Source organism: Empidonax traillii, unplaced genomic scaffold (assembly GCF_003031625.1).
Source record: "Empidonax traillii isolate 1590-97213 ecotype Southwest subspecies unplaced genomic scaffold, ASM303162v1 scaffold997:size582561, whole genome shotgun sequence".
In the NCBI taxonomy this organism is placed as follows: Eukaryota; Metazoa; Chordata; class Aves; order Passeriformes; family Tyrannidae; genus Empidonax; species Empidonax traillii.
This window is the reverse complement of record NW_020956190.1, coordinates 507,426-534,813: the sequence shown is the minus strand read 5'-3', so window position 1 is coordinate 534,813 and position 27,388 is coordinate 507,426. Positions and strand designations below refer to the sequence as shown.

At 37.3% G+C, this 27,388-nt stretch overlaps 1 protein-coding gene across 10 annotated transcripts in view; it reads right to left on the bottom strand.

Annotated features, from left to right (window-relative positions):
- Positions 1 to 27,388, bottom strand: part of SYNE1 (spectrin repeat containing nuclear envelope protein 1) — a 276,624-nt gene that overhangs the window by 45,079 nt on the left and 204,157 nt on the right. For 6 of the 10 annotated variants that reach the window (XM_027903871.1, XM_027903873.1, XM_027903874.1 and 3 more), the window contains 13 exons: positions 27,128 to 27,250; positions 24,827 to 25,009; positions 23,468 to 23,611; positions 19,969 to 20,163; positions 18,801 to 18,941; positions 14,523 to 14,690; positions 13,612 to 13,773; positions 12,200 to 12,394; positions 8,728 to 8,901; positions 6,848 to 7,039; positions 2,618 to 2,752; positions 1,892 to 1,998; positions 341 to 491 (listed from right to left, as the gene is read on the bottom strand). In XM_027903871.1, coding sequence (XP_027759672.1) covers positions 341 to 491; positions 1,892 to 1,998; positions 2,618 to 2,752; positions 6,848 to 7,039; positions 8,728 to 8,901; positions 12,200 to 12,394; positions 13,612 to 13,773; positions 14,523 to 14,690; positions 18,801 to 18,941; positions 19,969 to 20,163; positions 23,468 to 23,611; positions 24,827 to 25,009; positions 27,128 to 27,250 — 2,070 coding nt within the window. The remainder of the gene's footprint in view (positions 1 to 340; positions 492 to 1,891; positions 1,999 to 2,617; positions 2,753 to 6,847; positions 7,040 to 8,727; positions 8,902 to 12,199; positions 12,395 to 13,611; positions 13,774 to 14,522; positions 14,691 to 18,800; positions 18,942 to 19,968; positions 20,164 to 23,467; positions 23,612 to 24,826; positions 25,010 to 27,127; positions 27,251 to 27,388) is intronic. The other 4 variants (XM_027903872.1, XM_027903881.1, XM_027903875.1 and 1 more) reach the window with 3 other exon arrangements.

The following is a 27,388-nucleotide window of genomic DNA, read 5'->3' as shown; positions in this document are numbered from 1 at the left end:
AACAGTTTTTCCTCTAAGCTGTTGCCAGAGTACTGATCCATTCCAGAGGGATAATTTGTTACAGAATTATCCTGAGTTAGATAAGTAGATAAACATTTTGTCTGAGCTCTTTCTTCCTTTCTAGGTCATTAACCTGAAAGGAAGTGCACTTCAAATCATTTTGAACAAAAGCAGTGCTACTGTCAATATTTACCAGTTTTAAAGATGTCACAAAAATAAATTGTTCCATATTCTCTGCATTAACTATACCACCTTAATGCATCAGATATGCACATATTGTACCTTTTGTTGTGCAACCGCTTTCACAGAAAAAATGAAAAGAGATATTCAAAATAGCTACCAGCTGTTCTTTTTCCAAAGCTTTCTGGAGCAGTCTCTGCTTGGTACTGAATTCCTGGTTTAGGCTTTCCCATTTCCTCTTCATCTGTTCTTCAAATGATGGCTTCTCACCTTCTAAGACTAATTCCTCAGAGAGTATATCAGGCTTCCCACTGAATCAGAAGATGCATAAAGGTTTAACAAATAGAAAAGTTATAATCATGTAAGGTGTTTATTTTCTCTTTCCATTAGGAAACTCAACATTAAGTTCTACTTTTTGGAGTTTTGAACTTTTTTTTGAGATAATAATACAAAGCCTAGTTTGAACAGTAAGAAGTTCCTGCCTGAGGGAATAAAAAGTACTTTCTTTCTAGGAAACTGTTTAGAGTTGCAAGTACCCCTATTAAGTTAATAAAAAAACCAAAAAACAAACCAGACTTAATATAAATTGAAATGTAATCTATAAACAAGTTTTACTTCAAAGCATGAATTAAAATAAATATTTCATCTGACTCCTTCCTCATCTCCTTTTTCAAAATGTAATGTGCAAGACAAGCATATCTGTTTAGCTTTGGTAAACAGTGAATCAAATTCGGTACTTTCTGTTTGATTTTTTAAAATTTGTTTCTATATTATACCATCATGTGACAGAAAGAAGCCTCAAACAGAAGGAGATTGGTTAAGTACTTTCTGGCATTATAATTAAAAATACCCACACTTAAATAATAAAAATGCCGAGGAAAAGAATTTACTGAATATGGTTTGCATTCCCTGTGCAAAAAAACTTGTTTCTGCTGTTTCATGAACTACTTTCATGTTCTAGACTTTGTTATGCTGGAGGAGCCTCAAAACTGCTCCTCACTATTACTGAGATCCATCATGGACTATTTTAACTGCAGGGTTGACTGCTCCTTGATTCTTGAACTGGTAATGTTCACCCCGGTTTCCTTTTCCCAAGACCTTGCCCTTCCTGCTTCATGAAAGTCAGCATCAGCAGTAGGTGGTAGTTTTCTTCTGCCTTCTCTAGGGTAGAAGTCTCTCCCAGACAGAGCTGAGGCTTTCATAGATATTCAAATAGATATTCCCCTCAAATGGACAAGTGTGTAAGAAGATACAGACCAGAGATGAAATTCAAAAGGCTTCAGAAAGAAAAATATTTACTAACTGCAGGAAAAATGAAATTAAGCAATGAGATCTGGGAAGATTTGGTTACCATGGCAGATGCCAATGTTTTAGAGACAGCAGTGACACACACCAATGATGGTCCATAAAGTTACAGTAACTGATCCACTGCTTGTCTAATGAGTCCTACTACTTTTTAATTTTAGTGTAATGCTTGACAATAAAAATAAAAGGCATTTCTAAATGTTGAAGGTGATCTATCAGCACAAAAGTTTGTGTAACTATATAATCAGACCCCCAAATTGTAAGCCAGGAATCCAGTATCCTAGATGCCATATAAAAATGACGAAACAAAAATTAAAGAATTATCTGCAAAAGAGGGATGTAAACATTAGCATGTCAAAGCACAGTCATAGATATTTACTTTTCAGAACAACACATCAAAGTATACCTTATACACAGGCCTTCTGTAGCACCTTGCTGCGTTAGGATTTCTCCTCCACGGCATGCTACTGATCGAAGCAGGTTCTTCTGCTCTTCCAGCTCTTGTTCCAGCTCCTAGCACAGCAAGTTACAAAAATCAGAACAGATCTCAAACGAAGTGGTTTTGCCTTGGAAGGATATGTCTACACACTGCATACCTGTCATGCAAAGTTAGCTGAGCTATTTCTGATATGTCTTGCTTAAGCACCAAAAGCAGTCAAAAATCTCCACCAAGGGACACAGAAAAGTTGTATACATAAAATGTATTGTTGAACTAATTAACTAATATAATGCAGCTTCTTAAATCCATCTAAGTGAAGATATCTGCATATCATGCAACAGTATACCATGTTATGTGTGCATCTTTGCTTCTATAAAGACAAAATTACTATTTTTAATACTCTCTTTTAATAATCTCTCTTTTGAGTACCTTAAAGGGTTGATTCTATTTTATTTTACTGATGGACACAAGAAGTATAGAGCGACTAAGTGAATCAACCATGGTCACCCAGGAAGTATGCTCTGCCTGACTGTTACAGATAAAAGATAGTAAACTCAGATGCATCATTACAAAAGCACTGAGTAAGAAAGATCATAAAACATGACATTTCAGCAGAAATATTAACAAGAATGGCTCAGCTATAGTATTAAGCCCAATCTAAAGATGGGAGTAAAAGAAATGCAAAACACCAACTTTCTGTTGCTGCAGGGTACTCTGCTGTTGCTGTGAGCGGGTAGTTCTTGCTTGTGCCAGCCATTCTTGAACACTGGGGCTTTGAGAGGAAACAAAGTCCAGATCACTCTCCTCCTTTTCTTGTAATGATCCCTGCTTTAAAGAAAGATAAATAAATACTTCAAAAAATCCCTTATATTGTTAGAGAGCTGCCAGGTCCAGTTCATCTACTCAAAATCACCTTTCACCTCTCAAGCTACTAGCTCACATAAATTCTGACATAAGAAATGACTCTGGATTTCTAACTTCTGGTTTCTGCTTACTAGCAAGAAAAGCATCCCTAAAAATGTAAAAACAAACATGCACCACTGCACTCAGCAGAATCAGAGACCAGAGGTCAGAGACCATGGACCGACGTGTTTCTTAAGACTGTTCTGCTTCTAAAAATCAGCCTTGATCTGTAGAGGAGGGTGCTGCTTTAACTGGCAACGCAGGGAATCAATGGTTTGTTTCTTCCAAGTTTTCAATTTAATTAAAGCCATTTTTTTGGTCTAACTGAAAAGGAGAAAATGCTGATTGTCATTCTGGTCTCAATTTATTTATCAGTAAGTACAGAACTCTATTTATGGTTGGCAGAAACACACTCAGTTAACAGCAAATTATATGATATGAACAGTAGAGACAGTAAGAGACCAAATCACAGAATGTTAGAACAGCGCAGCAAAAGCAACAGTTTCTTCAATTCATACTTTTATCATTATGTTTTTCCAACATGAATGATTAGATAGGCTTTCTGTGTAAGCAAAGCAAAAAAGAAAAAATGCCTTGATAGCTCCAAAAACTGTTTTATCAACATCTTAACTTCCAAAACCCATGTTGGCTATAAGTTTAAATAACTTCAGCAGCCAGAATATTCAGATGTATGGATTTTAACATGCTTGGCCTTATGTTAAAGACAGATTTGTAGGTCTGGCTACTTAGATGATGTACACATCTCTCTGGATTTATTTAATACTACGTGCAGTGAGAGGATGACTGCAGATTTTGCACCTTTTCTCTATTTTTTTTTTCTTTTTTTTTTTAGAGCTTCAAGATCTAAAGCTGGGGTTTAATTCCTATGCCATCCTGTCTGTACATTTCATTTTGGTAGGATTTGTATTTTGTCCATGATTCAGCTCTTATTCTAAACAGATTAGGAGTACCAAATGGTTCAGATATTACAGCAGGCTCTTCAAAACAAACACACTTTCTGCCTTCCAGAGGGTCTTTCTCTTAAATCAGAGACCAGCAGGGCTGAAGGTAACTGAGGAAATCCCTCTTGCCTCACCCAGTGATCCCTGTGCTAACAACTGAGATAGACCTCTGCCACCAGTGTCCCTGGTACCAGGCGCCAAAAGGACTGATTAGTGTTAGAGGATATAAACTGTAAGAGGAGCAACACAAGCAAGCAGGTATCTGGAGCTGGAAAGAATCATTAGCCCTTGCTCTATGAAATAACTTTGTTTTACTAAGGACTCATTTTGCAGGTGTGTTACTTCACTTGGTAGCAACAAGTTTCTAGAAAAGTTGATGTAGTTGAAGTGTTAACTACGTCATTACAGGAGATAAGGTTGGGCAAAGTAATTATGCGAGGGGTAAAGAGGGTATGGAAGGCTGATTTTTTTTTTTAAATTAAAAATTGGAAAACAGTCTTTCTGTAAATTTTTTTGGGAAAAAATCTGCTTCATTTATATACTCTAGGGACTGTAGCCGTTCAATTTGTAAATTCCTTTAGAGAATAGTATCTAGTGCTTCATTGCACTTGGGCAGGCTGGTTGACTGCAGTTAGATTTTGAGTCTCCTTTTCTTTGGGAAGAGGACTGAGAAGCTACAATTGTGGAATTATAAATAGTAGTCCTACAGTTCCTCCAATAGCAGAGAGTGAAAGGGATTGAGGCATTTGCGGATGCAATGAAGTTATGCAAATATGCTACTGTGCATACTTATCAGATCAAAAGTATTTGTGAACCAGACTTCATCATTCTCAAATCAAAGAAAATAAGTTCAAAAAAATACAGTTGCACTTTTATTTAAATAATGGCACTGTATTATATCTCCTTTACATAGCTGGGGAAATATCCGCTTGAATCTGTCATTCCTGGGAACTATCTACTCCAGTACAGAAATAAATGGAAAATCCCTGAAGAAGATGGTAATGAAATTGATCTCTCAAAGAACTTCATGCAAACTTATATGAGGCATAATTTTTCCTGTGAAACTGAAGTCATTCCTGACCACAAATCCTTTGTAATAAAAAGTAAAGAAACAGTATCTTGTTTGTTTTTTTTTTCTTTTTACTGCAGAATCTATTCTAATTCTTTGTTTTTTAAGGAGCCTACTTAGTTTTATTGCCTTTAAATTAAAGAATAAAGTAACAAGGCAATATTTTATTTATCTTTCAAAGTGCTACCTTTGGAGACAGGTACTGGAACTCTCCTGATCCAGCATGTTTCTGATTAGTTTCACTGCTTTATTTTATGAATAAAGAAGTTGGTCCCCAAGTCGCTTTTCTGTATCATTAGTGATAATCATTACCCAAAATCAGAAGCAAAACTGAAATTGCTGCAAGGAAGTCACAGAACCTCACACTAACTCCTAAAAAGCATTGTGCCACAGGAATAATGGGTATGCTGAAATATGCTTTAAGGAAAATATAGCTCAGTCTTTACAAATCTCTTGGTCTTTCTGTGCAACTATAGAGGATCTCTCCTTTGGGTTCAGGCTGGTCTATGTCTCTGGGTTATCAGTACATCTAGAGACATGCATAAGTCTGAGTTTTTTACATGCATGAACAACAGTGCTATAAGCTTGAAATGTTTCTCAGGATAATACAGGCAATGGAAAGAGTTAGGGCATTTTGGGGCATCTGATGCTCTCCTTTTCCTGACTGTCTGGAAAATGACATTATCGAACTTCTCATTTGAAAAAATATGGCTCAATGAAGATTAGAAGATGTTATACTGCCAATGTCTATTTTCTTCTGAAACTTGAGCCTTGCATGCATGCACACAGCATCTTAAAGGATTCCTTTTCTACATCTGGAAATCATTTTGTTGCTATTTTAGATATTAAAAAAACACTCAAAAATCTGTTTTAAAAGTTTCAGTAAACTAAATCACACCATTGCTTTTTAAAATTTTCAAAATATTTTAAAATTTAGTAAAAAAGTCTGTGATGCCTTTTCACTTCACAAGTAATATATCAGAACATAGTATCATGTGCCTGCATGTGACTTTTCATTTGCTTAATCATGAGGTTTAATATGTGAGAATAATATTTAAGTTATTTCATCTTAGAGGCAATAGGAACAAATACCTGGGGGTTTCCTTTCTTTTTATTTTTTTTTATTTTTCTGAAGCTATGTTAAGTTCTAAAGTTATGCAGTTGCTTTGGACTAAAAATAGTTCTTAGCACATCAAGTGACTTTTCAAGCTAACCTCTCAGTAGACTTTAATCTGCATTACAAGCTAGAAATCTTTGAAGCTTATCATGTTTAATTTGCACAGCAAAGCCCAGAAAAGAAGTAAAAGAAAAGAGGAGGAGGGAGTCACAGCAGGACAAGCAAATCACAACCAGTCAGTCACATTACATGGTTGGGTTTCTTGTATGTACTTGCTTCTCCACATGCTAGTTTAACCTAAAGAATGACCAAAAGCAACTGTTAAATACAATTAGCAGCAACAAGCAGATCCCTGCTGCTAGAAATATAAACCCAGGAGAAGACTGAGGTTAAATGAATCTTTGTTTCTATAATATTTTGTTTGGTATAATGATACCACTAAGTATTAGCCATATTTAAAAATGTTCCCTTATCTTGTGTTATCTGTTCACTGTGTTGTACAGAGGAAAGCATGTATTTAGGATTGTTCTTTTGTTGGGGGAGTGATCCTGCCCCAGAGCATTTGTAGTTTAAAAGGGACTGGGAAAGGGCATAGAGTATATCCAGATCAAGCTGAGCAACTTTCTACTACAGTATTATCCTTTCAGAGCAGACAGTGAGGTTAAGATAGTTTTACCATAAAGTGTTGCTGTAAAATTGAAAATGATAAACTAAAGCTTTCTATGCAGTTCTTTATTTTGGAGTATAATTCCATTTTATAACCCAAATTAAATCAGTGTCATACTTTTTACTCCTTTTCGCAGTTCCATCAAACTGCTATGAAACCCCCAACCTCCTGCCTATCACAAAACCAGTTGGAAAGAGTCACTTACCTGAATGTTGATCTGTTTGTCATGGAGCACTCTCTGCAGCTCCAGAAGGCTGCCCTTCAGTGTCCTGAGCTTCATAGCCAGCTGCTCTGCCTCGTCCTTAGTGTGAGCTTTCCCCTCCATAAGCAAGTTCTCGTTGTGCACAGACAGCTCTGACAAGGCTACCACCTTCTGTTCTATTTCAACCAACATGTTCTGCAGCAGCAAAAATAAAGAACCAAATTCATACATTTTCCAGCACCTGTCACTCTTTCTGGCACGATGACCTGTGGCCTACCTCACCCGTTGCCGAACTAAGAGTAAGTCAGATTATCATTGCTTTGCCTTCCAGTCCCATTCAGAGTCCTTCAGAACATGCTTGCATATGTTTGCATTTGCCATCTCCGTTTGCAATCTTTTTCAAAATAGGAAGTAAAAAGTTACTTGAAACAAATAATTTGTTGAAGAGGAGATGCTTTTTATTTGCACATTAAAGGTAAGGGTGGCAAAGAGGCCAGACTGACATCCATTAATGACAAGAAACAAAGCAGACAGCTAGTTACTTCTTTCCTCTTTCATTTACATGTAGTCAAATGCTTCCTGTCTCCTCCTATGTGTTCCTCTGGCTGTGTTGATAAGCTTCTCTTCTCACTATTTGCTCTTTCTGATTGGTGCATGACGGACTTAAGGATTTCTATATAATCCTCTTTAGTCTAAAGAGAGACTTAAAGTGACAAATCTCTGGCATGTTTATTCTCAAAAGCTACTTTCCTGACATTCCATTAACCACTCAAGTATTAGAGACATAGTGCATATTTTGATCTTCGAGACTCAACTGTCATACAAGTCTTGCTCAAAAGCCAAGCCTGACATCAAATGTTTTTGTTTCCATAGCAACTATTAAATATGAACTTGCAAATATTTCTCCTGAAGGAATGTGTGCAGGACTAGATGCACACATCTCTAAAAAGTGGAAAAAAAATACTAAACTTACTGCATTAAGATTTTAAGAACCAGCAAAATAACTGCAGCATTAACTTTTCCACAAAGTTAAATATTCTTTTTGAGTTGAAGAGACAGAGCAGACTGAAAATTCCAACAATATAGTGTTTTTAGTGAAAATTCATCACTTATATGAAACTTCACTCTCATTCATCTTAAAATAGTTGAGATCCTCACTCTCTAATACAAAAAGGGAACTGTGGTCCATCTGTCTCTTGTCTCTCTTGTAATTTTAATTATACTGATCATATAGTTCTAAACAATCATTTAAAAATGGAAAACTCCCACTAATTTGAGAACCTGGGTGTTAAGTCTTGTTAATAAAAGTATTTGCAATTACTCTTATTGCAGAAAAATGTTTTTCCTCAGTTGTTTGGATATTTGAGTTGATTAATATTAAAGCCATAAAAACAGTAACTACTGAGGATGATCCTTTACTTTTGCATGTGTATAGGGATTATTTCTGACAAAAACACAACAGTATCCCAGTCATCAGTGCTAGTGTGAGTATGTTTTTCAGTTGGAAGAAGGAAGAGTAGGAAAGTACGTTGCAGGTGTTTTTATACCTATCAAGTGAGCTGTTCAACCAATCCAGCTTGAGAGGAACAAAAAAGTAAGTGAAGCAAATACAAGGCCTTTAAATTAAATCACAATTAAATCTGAAAGATGTAGAACTTCAAATCTTTCTGCAGTCAGACATTTCGTTTTCCTACTGCTATATTCACATGTGCTTTCTAAAGCACTGTTTGAAATCTCTAATGAAAAATTAGGAACAGACTAATATTTTTTTTTCACAAATCTTTGATGAAGCTAACTGAGCATATATAAGGTGCTAAGGAGCTCAGAAACTCCTCCACAAATATGCTGGCTCATCCCACTCAATAATGGTCTTAACATTTTACCTGACAGTCTACCAGCTGTGCTTCCATGTCCATAGGTTCCTCAGCAGTAACCAGAGCAGTGTCCAGCGTTGCTCGGGTATTGAGTAGCCAGTGGTCAAGCTCATCAGCTTCACAACGGTACCTTTGAAGAGCCTGCTCTTGCCGCTGTTCTTCCAGCTGCTCATTCAGTTTTTCCTAGAGACACAAAAAAAAGAAATAAACCACAACTATCACTTTTAAAAAGTTTTTCCTTTCTGTTCTGCACAGCTCCTATAGAATATTTTTAAGCTATAGTAAGACCTTTCTTTTACAAAATATTGCTTTCAGTTGATGGGCCTGCTTTTCTGATGACTGAAATTCTGTTTCAGTTCAGTCACTGTATTTCTACTTTCTTCAGAGTTCAACAGAATTCTGCTATTGGAGCCTTCTAAAGGTGAGCTGTTTTCTGCCTCCTCTTGCTGCTCTCCTTTGGGTTTTGCTCCACATTGATCCAGTTTGCTCAGTTAACATATGAACTATTTGCTTAGGGAGTGGGTTGCAGGGAAAGGAGTGCAGTTTTACCTTTTTTGGTAGCAGGCTGTTAGCAGATAGCAGATAGAGGGGTACTTCAAGGACCCATCGGAGTACTAGTGGGCCTTTGGTACAGTCACATGGGTAAAAAAGAAGACTGAATAGTTGTCTACCTTCTCTGGCCTCTCAGAGCATCCCTGTGCCACAGAGTGTGAAAGGACATTAAGCTCCAATGGCTGCTGCAGCATCAGCATTGCAGCAACACAGACACCCTGGGTCCACCCATCAGCTGGTCCATCTATTAGACAGACAGGGAGTGATCAGCAAGTCTCACTTGCCCTTGAATTGTTCCATATGAATTTGAAAATTGGCTGAACAGCTGGGCCCAGAGGGTGGTGATCAGTGGCACAAAGTCTAATGAGCCACCACTACTGAGTGTCAGCAAGTTTGCTGATGATACAAAACAGGAGGAGTGGCTGATATACAACGGGTTGTTCTGATATACAACGGGTTTTTCTGCTATCTAGATGGACCCTGAAAGGCTATAGACATGAGCTGACAGGAATAAAGGGAAATGTGAAGCCCTGTACCTGGAGTGGAACAACCCTATGCACCAGTATATGCTGGAGACTAACCACATGGAAAGTTGATTGGCAGAAAAGGACTTGGGGGGTCCAGGTGGACACCAAGTTGAACATGCAATGGACCCTTGTGGAAAAGAAGGGAAGTGGTATCTAGGGTTGCATTAGGAGTGTTTCCATCAGGATGAGGGAGGTGATCCTGTCCCTCTACTTAACACTGGCGAGTCCATGCCTGGACTACTATGTCTAGGTCTGGGGTCCCCAATAAAAGAGAGATACTGACTCTCTGGAAAGAGTAGAAGGGATTTTGGGAATAAGAAAACAAATAGGATGGTCAGAGGATACTTAGATGTATCAGATAATATGAAACCTAAGCATGTTACAAATGTTATGGAACAAGGGGAAAAAATTGTACTGGATCTGGCTCGGATGGTTAACTTCACTGCAGTCTGTGGTTAAATCTCTGTAGATAATACAACAATGTTTTGGTTACTGTTAAAGAGTGCTAGCACAGCATTAAGGCTTTCCTTCTAACTGCCCCTCACAAAGGCCAGTAGGTTGGAGGTGAGCAAAAGGCTGGGAGAGGACATAGCCAGGGCAGCAGACCTGAACTGACCAAAGGGATATTCCATACCATATGAGATCATACTCAGCAATAAAATTTAGCTCAGTGAAAAGCAGGGAGGGCATTTGTGATTATGGTGTTTGTTCTCCCAAACAACACATTCTGAGCTTTCCAGGAAAGTAGCTGAACATCTGCTTGCTCTTGGGGCAGTAGTGAATACATTCCTTATTTTTTCTTGCTTGCATGCACAGCTTTTCCTTACCCTGTTTAAGCTGTCATTATCTTCATCCATGAGTCTTCTATTTTTAACCCATCTCACAGGAGAAGGGAGTGAGGGTGGGTGTTTGGCTGCTGACAGGGTCAACCTACAACACTTTATAAGGAAATTCAGACCTGAATGCACAGGGCAAATTCCTCACACAGGGAAGCGTTTGCACAGCTTTTCTGAATGCTCAATTTAGGAAAATTGAAAATTACATGTCAGAATAATTTAAAGAATAATGATAGTTATTAGGTGTCTCAAATAATCCAGAGCTAAACAGCTCTCAAGCTCCGGTTATTTAAATTAGGTCCACAGAAAGAACAATATTACTAGTCCAACAGCAAAATGTTTTCATTACTTGCTCTATCTTTATTTCTACATTTGCTTCCCTGGGGTGTTCTGGAAGATTTTATTTGTGAAATCAGAGCGATGAAGTAGACAGGGTAAAATTCCTGAAAATTGTCTACATACAATACAGATCTCTTAGCCAGGATTATTAGGGAATACTTGTGGTATTGTATCAAAGCAGCAGTCAGAATTCTAACCATAGTTAAGTGTAATATATTTGACTCATGCTTCATCTTGAAATTATTAGTTAGCATCTTCTCCTAAGTACTAGCAAGAAGTTTGTTATATTCTGTATGGAGTGAAAGCTATAGAAAGATTCCCAGTACTACTTCCAACCCCTTATTTCTAATTAAAAAATATTTTTTTTTCTGAGAAGGAAAAAATTGGTGCCATTTTGTTATTTTAAGAATTACAAAGATATTTTCTAACAACCTGTTCACTGTCCCAGGTGATTGGATGGAACTAAAGCAGTTGAGGCACCCTGAGACTCTCCTGTAATCCAGTGTCTTGGTTTAAGCCCAGCCGGCAACTAAGCACCATGGCTTAGATCCACGGAGCCAATTCTCACCCTATTTCTCTGAATCAGCTGATGCTGGAAATTAGGAAGGCAGTAGTTGCTGTGTTTGCGCATTCACTGCCACAGTTCTTTAAAGCTGCCCCGCAGTGTTCAAAGTAGCCAATCTGTAATCAGCTTTAAAATGACTGCATTTTCTCACCTGTATAATAGATGCAGCAACATTCCTGTATATAAAGGACTTTTTAAAAATCACCTTAGTATTAAAGGATTTTTGGTAAAGCTGGTAGGCAAAGAAATAAAGGGATTCATCTTTCATGAAAAAAGTTTGCATGCAAATCACTGGGAAGACGAGTGTAGACAACAATGCAATGATTTGGAAGAGGTCTTATTTCTTGTTTTAAGCTTTCCCCCTTCTCTTGTCATCCAGCTTGGAGAGATGACTCCTCAGAATTTTACTGGAGATAACATGATTTTTAATATCTGTTCTTCATTAGTTCATTTATGCATACACACACACACATATATATAAAATATACAAAACATATGTGTGTTTCCAATACCTTCTGGTTACTTATCACTTAGCATTAAGATGAGAGGTTCACTTAAAAAAGAGTGATAACTTATTAGTGAAAGGAATTCTGAGAAATGAGCAGAGCTGAAAACTACTTTTTTATGGTGACTAAGAACATTGGTGGTGTTTTTTCTTGTACCTCTAATAGCTGTCGTTTTCCTGATGCCTTCATTCGAATTGTAGCCATTCGTTCCACCAAGACTGTGAGAGTGGACTGCAATGCCATCTGATCAGCAGCTTCTGCATCCAGTGGTTCTGAAACAAGCTCCTGGGCTAGTGATGTCTGAAGCTCAGTGATTTCTTCTTGCAACATTAAAATCTCATCCATCAAAGCCTATTTAGAAATGAGAGCAAAGAATGCATTTGCTTCATTTATCAATGAGAAGAAAGTACTTCAGGAGGCATAGAAATAATATAAAATTCAAGAGGACTATCCCTGGGAGCATGAGGAACACAGAGTATTGCAATGTATCAGTGATGGTTTGCTAGAGACAGAATTCCAAAAGGACTGAATCGTGCTTTTAGAGGCTTAAGCTAGGATTATGTATAAATATGGATTTAATTTCTTATCTTGAATTTCAAACATATCACGAGAAGGAATTCTTTTGAAAATACTATACATATAGATTTATTCTTCCAAATTATCTGCAGGTTATTCTAGTGGACACAGTAAATGAACAAGTAAGAGAGAGTCTGTGAGAGAAAAACAGGGACATGAGTTAGCTTCCATCCTAAAACTTACTAACTGGATAAAGAACATCCAGCAACATAAGTAAACATTCAGAGTTTTACTCCATGGTGTAAAATAAGTCCTACTCTCATTCTTATCCTATAAATCAGTTTTCAAAATACCTACAAAGGGATGCTGCACTACCAATACCTATGAGCAGATACTTTACTTTCACATCTGACAGTATATACACGCTGGATGCATAGGACATCATACAGTGCTACAAAGCCAAATGTTATCCTTTTTAAGTCATGGAATTTCTACTGAAATGAGAACTGGCCCCAGATAGTTTCAAGCTATCAGATAGAAGACTTAAGTAATTCCAACAGAGACATATGTCAGATTGGTTATTTGATAAAGTATTCTCTTACTATTCAGAGCACCATTTCTCAAGACTTCCCTTGGGAGGGAATTTTTGTGGGCTTTGGTTTGTTTGTTTTGTTTAAGAAGGCGAAGATTGTATTTCAATCAATTTGCAATGCATCAGTACTGGTTATGATCTTAGTATATTTGCATTTGGAAACATCATAAATATTCTTCAGCAGTGATGCTGAAGAACAGTATGTGTAGATGTCACTGTAACAAATCTTGCACAAAAGATTTTGCTGAAAATTTCAATTGGACAAACTCTTATTAAAAGAATCCCCATTACACCTTCTTTGGAACAGTCAGAAGCCCAGAAAGGCAAGACATACAGTTAAGAGAGAAGGTTCATACAACTAATGCACATCTTTGAGGCACCCAGCCATGAAGAACATTACTGTGAAAGATATGCAGGTAATACATGCTCTCCCCTCTATTTCTCTCATGTAAGTTTTTACCTGATGTTCAGCCATCTGGCTCTCCGGGCTTTTGGCTGGTTCCAAACTCTCATTTAGTTTGATTTCGGTGGTCTCCATTTTTGTGGATATAGACTGGAGTGTGTCCTGATACTTCTGTTGACGCTCAAGAGCTTCATAGAGAGTGCGCTGCTTTTCACTGATCTGAAGAAGAATGGAAGGTATAAATTCTGACCTCTAATACAGGATTTGCTCTTTAGTCTGATTCATGTATCTCTAGGCCTAAGAGACCACAGCCAAAAACTTGCAACAAGTTTTCAAAAGTTTATATTATAAAGCAAAACATCCATATTGAAAATATTTATCTGTTTAAATATCATCAGTCAAAAAAATGCTGAAAAAATGGACTTTATTAAAGCAGGGAAAACCTAGGCACAATATTGTGCCTTATTTTTAGATTTTATGCACTCAAACATGTACGTGTGCTATTTGCTAGACACATAGTTCTTAATACCCTATAACAGCTACTGTGCCTTTGCAAGGAATTAAAATTCATAGCATGTGATCAAAACTTCGACCATTTTCATACATTACTGAATGATTATGCTGCATTACTATGGCGAAATGTGTTGACTCGTATTTGGAGAAACTGGATCTGGGGCCTCTTCTGCCAACTCATCCAGCATGAGTAGATGTCCCTGTTAGGTTATGGAATATACTCTGACAGTAGCCAATATTTCTTAAGACAACTACCAGCTTTAATTACTCTTATTTTTTCTTAATGGAGGTGCATCCTGCACAGGTTTTCAAATAAGGAACAGAAATAATATAATATCAAAAATAACAATTTTAGTTACCATCTGAAAACCAAAAACCGCACAGAAGATCATTAGCTGAGCCAGTTCTCTGAATTTTATTCCTTACAAGCAGCCACTCTTGAGATGGAAACTTACCACATTTTTCAGTGTTTCCCAAGAACGCTGCAAATCATCCAATTTGGCACTAGCAGCTGATTCTAAGCCTGGTTCATAGAACTCCTGGGTAGTTGAGGTGATGGGTTGAATTTTAGCAGCTTCTGTCTGCAACTGTTCAGCAGATAAGGCTTGGTAATAAGCAATGTCCTACAAGCATGAAGTACATTATTGCACTTTGAAAAAAAAAGATACTGAATACTCTCCCCCCATATTGCCCCATTGCATACGTCCATTAAAATAAAGCCCACAAGGCCAAAACCACTGGGAAACCTCTGAATAACACAGTAAATCAATATTTAATAGTAATACACTGAGTATGGTTTGGAAGGTCACTATGATGAGGATTCTGGATGAATTTTATTCATGTTCATATCAACTAGGAGTTGCAGAAGACAACTGTGCACAATCATGGAAAGGCTGGGAAAGGAGTGCTACAGATGGGAGCTTTGTTTCAGCATCATTACAACTACACCCGGATAAAATCCCATCACAAAAGACAGGTACTGTAGGGTTATGGCGCTGTAGGTGGCAAAGAATACCACTCTAATGAACACTATCATAGAGAAGGCAGCAGAAGAACCTAAAAGGAATATGCTGAAGGGCAAGCAAATGATGTAAGAAAGAGTATGACGCACCAGTTTATTATAAGCCTTCAACCAAACAGGTAGTCTCGACTAATTTACAAAAGATACTGGAAAAAGGGAACAAAAGTGCTAAGGAAATGGTCAAATGTTCAAATTACTACTAAAAATTCACAGTGGAATTGCTTCTCACCAGAACTTCTATTCTTAGTGTATGGGGGATTCCAACTGTCACACAGGACAACTAAAAAGATCTACAGAAAATGTAAAATTAAGAAAACATGTACAATATCTATACTTAGCAGACTTGATGACAAAGATTATTTAGAACTGAAACCATGTATGACAGGTAGCACCATATTATTTGGAAGGTGAAAAATGCTGCCTCAGGGGAGGATGTAAAGCAGACAGAGCCAGGCTCTTTTTCAATAGTGACAGGATTGTATGTGAACAAAACCAAACAAGCTCTGGAAGAGCACAAAAACCAGATCACTGCCATCAAACTGTCCAAAAGTGTGAGAAGAGGTACTTCTTCAAAGGCAATAACTGGGAAACTTGAAAAATTTAGTGATGAAAGTGTTATGATGTCCAGGACCCAACAGGGAATAGGTAACAGCTTAGCACAGCATTCAGTACTGCAATTTCTGAATTTTTTACTCTGACCAGAAGAGATCTTTCCAAGTCACAGAAAGTTGCACCAGTGGGGGTAACCCCTTATTTTGCCTTGCAGCTACTCTCCAGCCCTTAGCTAGTCCTCTCTCAAGTTCAATAGAAAAATCGTGCTTCTATGACCTCTTAATATGGTTTTCAGAATAAAGGGCTTATTTTCACAGAGTAGGAAAAGCAATCCCTTTCTCTGCCTTTTCAGCTGCTTTCTGCAGTATACAACATGGCAGTTTCTCTTTGGTAGAGCTTTCACATGACAGTAGCAGTAATACAGATGATCGTAAAGTAGCAGATTTTGTTGCCCCTATAAAGGCTCTAGTATCTCATGGCTGTTTTTGTGAAATCTAGCCAATGAACAGTAGTCAAGCTCTGTTGTTAGGATGTAGGGGCAAAGGGTGTGTTTAGATTTCATAAGATACGTAACAAGGGCTGTTGCACCCTGGATGAGTTTACATAGGGAAAGGAGAAAGAATCATTAAGTAGGCTGTGTACAAGAGATAGAAAAGCATTTAACAGTGACCCAGCGCTTAAGACTTGAATCACAGGATCATCTCTGGTCTACATGGCTTTGTGCCAACACGTTAGCTTTTTCAATTCAATTGTTCTGCAGTGTGTATCTGGAAAACAAGTTTTAAGTGTGTCAAACTTTAATCAACTGTATCTTCAGGAAAGTATAAGAAGATTCAGCCCCACAGGATTCTCATTCAGTACTGCAGTGCGTATGAAGTGCCTAATTTTGCTAAACATCAAAATAAACAGCATTTCAGAATTGCTAGCTATTGCCAATATATTATATATTATGAAATTCCTCAGTCTTTCTAATGTTAACATCTTTTTATTCCTCCCCACCCCCCCACCCTCCCCGTTTTTAGAGGAGCTTCAGAACAAAAACAAACCTGGGCAATTGTTAGCTAGTACTAGATCTGTGTCACCTTCTCGTATTTGTGGTCTTACTGTAATCTATTTCAATATATAAACTTAGTATTTCACTAAAACAGTTGGCACTGGTTTTTTTATACGTTATCATCAAGGGCTGGACTTGATGATCTCAGAGGTCCTTTCCAACCCATCTGATTCTACGATTCTATGATTACTTGTTAGAAATGTAAAAACAGAGCATAGATGTCTGAATTCAGACTAGCTATATTTCAGCATCAAGAGATGATAGGAAAGATGATGAAAGACTGTAGAGAGATTATTTCGGATGAATCAAAAAACAGTTATAGCTCCCAACCTTCCCCTCCTCAATCCCCACTTCATGAGAGTTTTACATTTTTTTCCAAACACCAAATTCATGGGATTCTTTACTTTCTAGAGTTCCTGTTCACATGTTTTTCTGGTAGTTTGCATGTGATCTTCCTGTGAGACATTATTTCTCTTAACACTGGCTACGTTTTAAAATATTTTTGCAAAAGTCTGGCTGATTTGCTGTAAAACACAAAATATTTATAACTTACATTTGAACTTCTAGTTCACTAATCTCTAGAATTTACTTTTTTAACCAACCTTCTTTCCTGAAGTCTCCCTGGGCATTCACCAAGATCAGCACTGGCAGTTTCACAGGTTCTTTAGTTTTGATCTCACATGAGTGTGAAACTAAGCATTTCGTAAGAAAACCACTGTGTTTTGGAATGTTCTACTACTTGTTTAGTATATGCAGTTCATTTCAACATTAACCACACTGAAGAGACCTTCAGCTGCAAGCTTTTTAGATTATTCCAATAGGATAGATCTTATCTCTCTCAAAAATCAGCTAAATAAAGACATAATCTTTTCGTTCAATTCTTCCCTAAAACCACAGATTCTAAAACTTGTATTTTGTTTATCAGTAAGCAAGCTGTTTAACTCCTTCACAGATTAATGGTGTCATAAGACTTCTGTGTTGAAATATATAACTGCCTTTCTACTGTAATTAAACTTTACAGGGAAATTTCTAATTATCTAAAATGACAGAATTATTCTTCTTATTCATTATAAAACTCTTGAAAAGCTGTGTAATGCCATTGAAGATTTTGTCACCATTCTTACTACCTTACCTTAGTATCTTTTCTTATGGCTTATAATTTATATTTAGCAACTTCTACAGAACCATATGCATTTCTGAAATTAGCGGAAGGAATCAATTGGCATCTTGCGCAAACTTCTCTAATTCTACTCAGCAATGCAACTCAACGCACTTTACCCTTCAAGTCTGCAGTGGTCAATTTTTGATGCAGTCATAAATGCAAAAACAACCAATAAACCACAAAATACAAAAGAGTGGAGGTTTTGACAGCTCCTAAGAATCATTTCTAAACCTCTAAAGTTTAACATTTTATGTGAGCCTTCATGCACATGATGCTCAACGTGCTGGCTCAATGGTTACATTTTAATCAACGCTCATGTACACTAGTTCCTATTAGAAGTGCCAAAGCCCTCAGTTTTGATTTAAAATTTAACTTCACTTACTTCACTGACCTGCCTCATTAGCACTTAAATTAGACTGTAATGGCAATGAACAATGTTGGAATGAACAGTACATGAAAAAAAACACACAGAAGTTAATAACTGAAATGGTATTCAGTGGCAAATATCAAGCTGTGAATTCAAAGCCATAATGGCAGTGGTATAATAAGATAAATGTACATGGACATAATGCAATGTTTCATTATGGGGAGTACAAAAAAGCATTTTTTCTTAGGATTCAAGATTCCATTGAGTACTACTGAGAAAATAAAAATTAGGTTCTAAATAAAAAATGCTAGTGACATGCAAGAGCTTTGCAATTGTCACTTGATTTACTTTTAAAAATAATGAATAGCTGTAATACCAGATTTATACAATTTAAACTCAGAAGTCAACATCTGTATCCATTTTAAATGAGAATCTGAAGGTTCAGTTTGGCTAGAGGTTGAGCCTCAGCTTCTTGGAGCTATAGGTAAATATTATCTCAGATATTTAAATAAACCACCTGTGGAATGGAACCATGTATGACTGAGATGAATGTGAATGAATGCCAAGAGGGAGGTACCTGGTTAACAGAAGCATCTGTATTAGCCACAGGTGAAGGAGAGCGACAGGCAGGTGGAGAAGAAATCTCACTGTTGGTTCCCTCCTCCCCAGACTCCTCAGTGACAGGGGAGAGCAGCGTGTGACAGCGACCAGCAGTCATCTGCCACAGGAAAAGCAACCCCAGAGCACAGGAAGAAAAACAGTTACCTCAACTTAGGCTTGACTTAGACTGAGAGCAAAACAACACATGGCCAGAATAACCATGACATTATTTAGTCATGCTTCATGTCCTACACTTACCAATTTAGAAATGTGGTTAAATAGTCTTATTTACTTGTCACACTTCAGTATGAACCTCCTGTCCTGTACCATAACCCTACCTTGAGTAGCAAGCAGCTCAATAATAATAAATTCAGGTTTGCCTAGATGTCTTCTAATACAATCACCACTGCATACAGAAACACTATGGAGAGCTACAGAATAATTCAGTATTTGCCTTAGTATCCAGGTCCAGTTAGAACAAGAAACAGGCTTGAAAGATAAAATACACACAATCCAGTAGCAACATATCCTTCTTCCTTCTCCAACACTGTTATACAATGATAAATCCTGAAATCTGCACTCTATTTTCACTCAGACAAAAATCCCAGTAGCATCAACAGTATGTTTGTAATGAGACCCAGGTAAGAAACAAATAAAAGCAAAGTGAGTCAAACTCTGCCTATGGCAGTACTTAGCTTTCATTCAACACACTCATCTGAGAATATAGTAGCCTACTGACAATTATCACATCATCATTTTAATACAAGGGCTTTAAAAATATGGTGGGAAAAACCTATACACTGCAGCATATTATTAAATGATACTTATCTGGTTTTGTCTTATTCCTGCTATTAATTTCTTAGCATTTGTTTTTTCATGCTGATGGTTACAAAAAAGCACAATATTTGCATATAATTACAGAAAACTTTCAGGTATTTGTCTGTTATATAACTTCATCCTTATCAACAAGTCTTAAAAACCCATATACAGTAAAGGAAAGCTGCAACTTCCCTTGGTTTGCTACACTCCAGCCATTTCAAAAGCAGATGTAGATATGAGCTGTGGCAATCTGCTACACAGGAGTGTTGTAATGATGCAAAAGCAAGCAGTCAGATAAACAGTACAGAGACCAATGCATTGCTTACCATAACCACTGAGGGATGAGTGGGGTGTGCTGGGAGCAGGTCTGAATCCAGCTCCTCCATTCCCTCGGACAGCCCCTCCACTTCTGTCACTGTCAGCAGCATGGTGGCATGTTTTGCTTTCATTGTCAGCATCTTGCACTTCGAATTCAAAGAAGCAATTTGCTCCTGGTATCCTTTGATCTTCTGAGCCAGCTCCTGAGGAAACATTTTTTTTCCCTATTGCAGAGGCAGCCTGTAAAGGCCACAGGACCGGCAGCATTTCAGCTTTGGTGGTGAAGTCAAGCTCTCCCCTCCAAGCCCAGCCAATAACATCATAGCGCCGCCGCTCAGAAACCCCGCATAAGCCGCCGCACTCGCTGACAAGCAGGATGTTGATAGCAGAGGGAACAAGCCGAACTGCGTCTGGCTGCACAGCTAAACCGCAGAGCCAACAGCTTTGGAGCGAAACCGGAACAGGGCTGCGAGAGGCTCTGCGAGCATGATAACCGCAGAGGGGAAAGACGGAGGGACACCTCACGTTTGCATCCAGCCTGAACCTGAGACGTCTTTAAGCTTCAGACTGCAGCAAAGGGGAACGTCTCTCCCTCTGGCTGCCCTATTTTTTTTTCCCCCGTTCTACTTCCATTTATCTGAGGAAGATGAAGCTCCCCCGCATAGTGCATGCCATGGAAATGAGGTCATGTGGTAACTACAATTGTAAAAAATGCCCCATTCAGCTCTCATCATAAAGAATGAATTGTTCAAACAATAATTCACAGGGTCTAACAGCATCGAATGTGATAGGAACAACCAGCCACATAATAAGATTAAATGCAGACTGGATTGCTTTTTGCCACTGTTTGGATAAGCTGTATATTAATCTCATTTTGATTCTGTGTAAATGTTCAGAGTCAAAAGCTGACCTGTACACAGGACTAACCTTTCTTTAAAAAGAGCTGAGGAATCTGGCTTAAAGCAGAGTATATTTTAAAATATTGAGGGGTTTATGGTTATGAAATGGTCTATTTAAGTGGCCAAACACCATCATAAGCTTAAGTTTTGTCAGAGAAGAAAGATGAAAATGAACAGCTTTTTGATTATTCATAAGTCTTGTCTTCTCTCCTACCCTGCACTGTTGCCTCATTCAGTGTCCAGTTTCAAAACTTTGAATTATCATACTTAAAATAAAAAATGGTGAAAGAGTTTCACGTTTCTCTTGAAACTATTGTTCCTTTCTCCCTAGAGGCTTGGTAATAAGTTAGAGTTTTCATCTATAAAGTGAAAATACTTATGTAAGCTTGCCTCTTAAATCAGTGATTATTTCTTCAACTATATATTTCTGCTTTATTTTTATATCTGCTTTTATTTCTTCAACAAACATAAGTTTTCAAAGAAAAGTAACAACAGAAGCTGCAAGATCCAGTAGGCATAATAATATGCTATTACAGTATCTTTTCAAAAGTAAATAAGACTACTGCTTCAGGCTAGTAAAATTAAAAGATTTTTTTGGTTGTGTAACATTTCCAATACTCAATTTCCTCAAAATTATAGTGCAGAACACTCGTAACAAGAAATATGCAGTTAGAAACTGCAACAGCACAAAGACTGAGGATGCGCTTGACTGTTTGGGTTTCAATGGCACCTGGTCCCTATCTGTCACAGTTCGAATAGTTATCTACTGTGGCAAACACCAGTCATTCACTAATGCTCATTCTATGACAAATCTGAGGCTCAGCAGAAAATTATTGTGTTCGGTATATTCAGTATATTACTTCATTCAGTATATTCACTTAGCTCCATCAACATTACTGAGGTGCAATAACGTTTGTGGTATAAATGTCCAACGCACTGTCTACAATACCTCTTTCAACCGAAAACAAGGAAAAGGCAAAAATGTGATTGCAAGAAAAAAAAAAAAAAAAAGAGGCAACTTATAAAAGCAATGTCTTATGAGGTACTGTATAATCCATTAAAATAATTCACAAGCATGGAGATACTTGCCCACATTCTTATCTGAAATTCTAGAGAAACATGGGTCAATAAGCACAGTATCTAGTTAGATACATGCACATGAATACAAGCTTCCTAAAAATCAGGATGTACTTTCCTTCTACTTTCTTCCTCTTATTTTAATCTAAATATAGCTATTATAAATGTTCTTTTAAGTTCTTTTTCATGCAGGCTTCAACAGGGAATCTGGTTAATGTTATTTTCTTAAATTAATAACACCCTTAACAAGCAAATTGACAAACTTGCTTTTTGAAGTAGTATCATAATATATTCCAGAATATCCACTTCATGTTATGTTTTTTCACAGGCGTTTAGCAGACAAAATCTGTGCCAAAAATACACATATCTCAGTCTCTCAAAACTCCTTACCCCTGAACATGGAAAGCTTACAAGTATGAAACTTGTCTGTTCCGGCTGACCCCAACATGTGCAGTAGAGTAACGCTGCTGTCCTCCTGCAGATGTCTAGAACAACTCCTAGCTACTAAACTTGTTCAAATGCAGATGAAACTTCAAGCTGCCCCATTTTTAATTCCGTCCTGCCTGCAGCATCATTCCTTCCTCTGGCAATATTACCCTGTATCACTGAAGTAATTCTGCTGCATTTGCTGATTCTAAACACTTGAATAGAGAATAGTAGCATTATCAATTCAATACTAAAAAACCAGAAATGTTTGTTTACACAAACTGCTCTTGCATATATACTGAGTAACTTTTGTAACAACTGGATAAAAAACGAACAACCCATATACCATTAGGTTATATTACACAACAGGACAGACAGCTTTAATTCAAAGGTAAGGAAATGGTGCCATCTGGTGCCATAACTAACACAGAGAGACCAGTCGTGCACCTTCTATCCCAAGAAATACACACGGACAGGAGAAGAAGAAAGGGGCTCAGAACCTCTCAAGGTAGCACAGCCAGAGGCTGCAGAGACCATCCTGGCTTATTTGAGGGCTGATGATCAATGAGTCTGTGGGCAGGACCCACAATTCCACAGCACAAAACTTCCCAACAAAGACTTTAAATAACCTTTGGATTGAATGATGCAATTTCCCTCCAAATCAACTGTGGTTTTCTTGTGATTCGAGTCCCTTGGTGTTGTTTTACAGATGTTAATGGGACAAAAATGAGCAAGTATTTTAGGATATACACGCATACATAATGTAAATTTGGATCATCAAATAGTAGGGATTACCTGACTGCTCAGTATTGACTTCTGGGACACTCTTTAGTCAAGTTCCAATGTTAACTGTCCCTTAATTATGCGGTGCTTTTGTTTATCACAATCTTGCCCACAGATTAGGACATACCTAACTGAATAAACATACGAATTCTTCCCATTGTACCAATAGCAGGAATTTCCTAGCTAGTATTAAGTCTATATGCTCAAGTAGCTTTGAGAAAGTCTGAAAACCTACCCAGCTAACATTACCATTGCTCATGAAAAGTTGTTTGGGCCAATGAGCTGCCACTGAGCCCATGCTGATGCATTTTGGCTCTCATACCTCATTACGTGAGATCTGGACCTGGAGTTCCTGGATGTTGCTGGTTGCTATTGGTTTGCCTTGGATCTCACGATGGGCGCTCTCTATCATTTGCTGCAAATGTTTCATTTCTTGCTCATACTGCTCATACTGAACCACTGCTTCCTAGAGAGGGAAAAAAATACTGAGTTTTTTATTTACTGAAAATAAATTTTTAGTTAGTCCAAGTATGATGGATTTCCCCCCCTGAAATTTACACCAATCTGGCACTCACATCATGACAAGCAAAGCGGGAGAATAGTCAGGAAAAGGTCTGTTCATAAATATTGTGAACTGTAATGATTTTAATGGTTTCATTTATTTAACTATTACCCCAAAAACCAGCTCACATAACATGATGTTTTAGATTTCCAATAGAAGGTGCTATAACTTCTGAATTCCAACAAGTACCTGAACCAAACATATCCACAAAAAGATAGTATTACTTAAGTCTCATGGTTTTGCTATAAAGCATTTTCATCTGCTTTTTTCACTTCAAGCATTCATTTATGAAGTGGAAAGACTATAAGAAAAGCTTAGATTTTACAGAAAATACAACTGGGAAAGGATTACGAAGACTGATTCAGATCATTGTCCTACCAGTGTAGTATTAGTTCTTTCTATCTTAGTTTCACCAGCAGTTTGTCTAACCCATTTTTTAAACTTTCAGTGTGACATTGTATCCTTCTTTGTATTTAAATATCATTATTATCCTTTATCATCAAAAGTCTCTTCTGTTATCTAACTTTAAATTCCGTAGTTGTACTCTAGGTCACTATGTACTTTTCTATCACTAAATATCAGAAAATAAAAGCTTACACTCTTCTTTTACATGTTTAATTATGAATTCAGAAATTCAAAAAACCTCAAGTTTATTTATATTTAGGAAAAATTGAAAATGTAAATTTAATAGATGTTGAATGATTCCAAAATCTGAAAATAAATGCATATAAATTTTAAATAAAAAGAATAAAAATCATTCTTTTTGTACTAGAAAGTTACTTAATTAACTCAGTAGTTTTTATATAATCTAATGCTATAATGATGCATTAATTTCATTAACTGATCATATATATTATAATATTACCCTGCATACAATCTTATAATAGCTATTTGCCTAGTCAATCCTTATAACATTACAAAAATCATAGCAGCATCAGGCAGAGAACCAAGGTGAGAGTCAGATGTTAAAATCAGGAATGAATGAAACTTAGTGGGGAAATTCCTAACGGTACTACAGAAAAGAGGAAGGCACAGAGATATGAAATTGTGTGTTTCTATCACAATTTGTATGTCACTGTTGAAGTCACTCTGCGTAATTTACGTGATGGAGTTACTTGCCTGCATGATGTTGCACTGCTGAATGGCCGTGTGCTGCAGGCGGCTGGCCTCCTCCTGGAGCCGGAGGGCACTATGGCATATCGGCAAGCTGGTGACCACCTCTTCAGGAATCCTCAAGGCACTCTGGCAGTCTTGTACTGCCTGAACTTTTGGCTTCAGTGACTCCATTTCAGACAAGAGATGCTAGAAACAAAGTCAGTGACACAATAAGCCAATTTTGCAGAACTCCCAAAGCATTCCATATACCAAAACCAAATAATGATAAGTTCATGAAATAAAAGAAAACATTGATTATCTATTTTCTAAATTGAATATAATCATAGCACACTTTCTCTGGAATTGCTCACTGTGAAATGAGCACTCTTTTAAACATCAGTTAAGCAAAAACCCCATATACTAGGGATAAAAACAATTAATTAAAAAGCATAGTAGTACCTATTTTTAAGTATCTAAGTAAAAAATACTTCTAGTAACAGATTTGAAAAAAATATATTTAGAAAATCCACAAATTGAAGCAGCAAAGGTGTCATTTATGTATACATATATTTTAATGTAAAAATCTGACTGGAATCCCCTGCTGAGACACAGAAACACATTTTCAAACCAGCAAATGAACCCCATTGTGTTCAAAGCCTTCCTTTGAAAATGCAAACCATGACTGTAAATGTTGCTTAAAATTCAAAAGGCATTCAGACAGAAAGCAATACAGCTACACAGAAACCTTTTTCTTTGAATCATCACAAGCTGGATGCCTTTGGCATTAGTGTCTATTCCATACACAATGTCTATTCAAGCTGTCTGTTCATATGCATGAAAAGGGTCTAAGTGCAACAACTGGAGAATAGATTTTATCACTATTCTTTTTTTTTATCTTCATTGGGGATTTTAATGTATTCACAGATAAGAAAAACAAAATGAAACAAAACGAAAAGGAAAAGGCAAAGTTGAAGAAGAGAGCCTTAGAACATTAGAAAAAGATTTTAAATTCCATTGCTATAAATCAGCTAGACAATGTATGAGGCAAAGAGGGTTAGCGTGACTGGTTATCTCCCTTACCCTATACTGCATGCAGAGAGATACCTTAAGTGGGTCTGAAGTGCATACAGACGAGAGGATCATGGTTTGTTTTTTATTTCTGTGGTTTCACGCCATACAGTGGATAATCTAACCAGAGATTTGCTATAATGACCGACTCCTCAGACATCACTGGTAGGGCCTCTCCTCCATCAGGCCCCATACTGCTGGCAAAGGGTGCTTTTATTGTTCAATCCACACCCAGAGGCACCCTGGGGGCTGCATGCCAGTTGTGCATTCTCCAAAACACACTCTCTGGTCTGGTGAAACAGATGGGAAGGGGCTACAGCCCCCTTCTTTACAAAAGAAACTCATACTGTGAGACCTGCTAGAGCCAGGACAGGGAATACACATAAAAACTAGTGTAAACTCCATATTCCTTCATTCTTACGTTGGGTGATGTGTTTCACTTACACTCTTCAGGGCCACACTCTGAAATCTGGCTGCAAGTCCCCAGAACAAAGACTACATATTTTCATGAAAAGGGAAAGCTGTGCGAATGTACCTTTGATCCATATGCTTTTCTGCAGATTTTAATCCTACAGTGAACCTGTTAACATTCAGTTTTCACTGGTAGAATGAGACAGTTAAATCTCTGTATTACCTTGCAGAAAAAATATTTCTTAAGAAACTCAGAAAGCTCTAACTTGCCTTGTTTTTCTTGTCAAGAGACTGAAACCAAAATCAGCATATTGACAAATCTCCATAGTAGATAAAAGTGCAATATAGAAAGACAGTATTTTATGGAGGTAATTCAACTAAACATACAAAAATATAACTGGGTTTAAGGAAATCTGAATTTTCTCTTAGATCTCCAGATTACTATGGGGAAAGATAGCAACACACTAAATCGTTGCATCTCTCTCTGTAAAACAGGGATAACACTCTAGACTTCCTTTTTAAGTACTTAAAGAACCCATTGACCAAAAGCACTAGGTAAGAATTGGCCTTTTTTACTATTATTAAGATAGATTAGATAGATTGGTTCCACACTTCTCAGAATTGCATCAACCTAAGAACAGACTCATAAAGGATTATACTTCAACTGCTCCCTTTAAGGGAATGTTTCTTCCTGTTCCATCCTCTATTTCCTTGGCAGTATTTTGGGGCAACACTGTGAAAGAGTGACCATCCTAAGAAACACAGCAATCAGTCTCACCAACACTCATTATTCTTTGTGTAAGCTCGCACTACTCAAATGCTAATTTTGAGGTCCTGGTCTTTCACCTGTCTGTGAGAAAGTTGCTCTTTCAAGCTCAAATGCCCAAGCTCTGGAGAGGTCAATGTGGCTTGGGCTTGCTCCAGAGCAGCCTGAAGGGATCTCAGCTCAACTTCAAATTTCTTCATGTCCTGTAACACAACACATTTGAATAAGAGATCAATAATAATAAGAAAAAAAATCACTATAAATATATCTGTCTGAATTTTGTAGCTACAATCTCCTTATATAAAATGAGAAAACTAATTCATAGTTTTAACAATTACTTT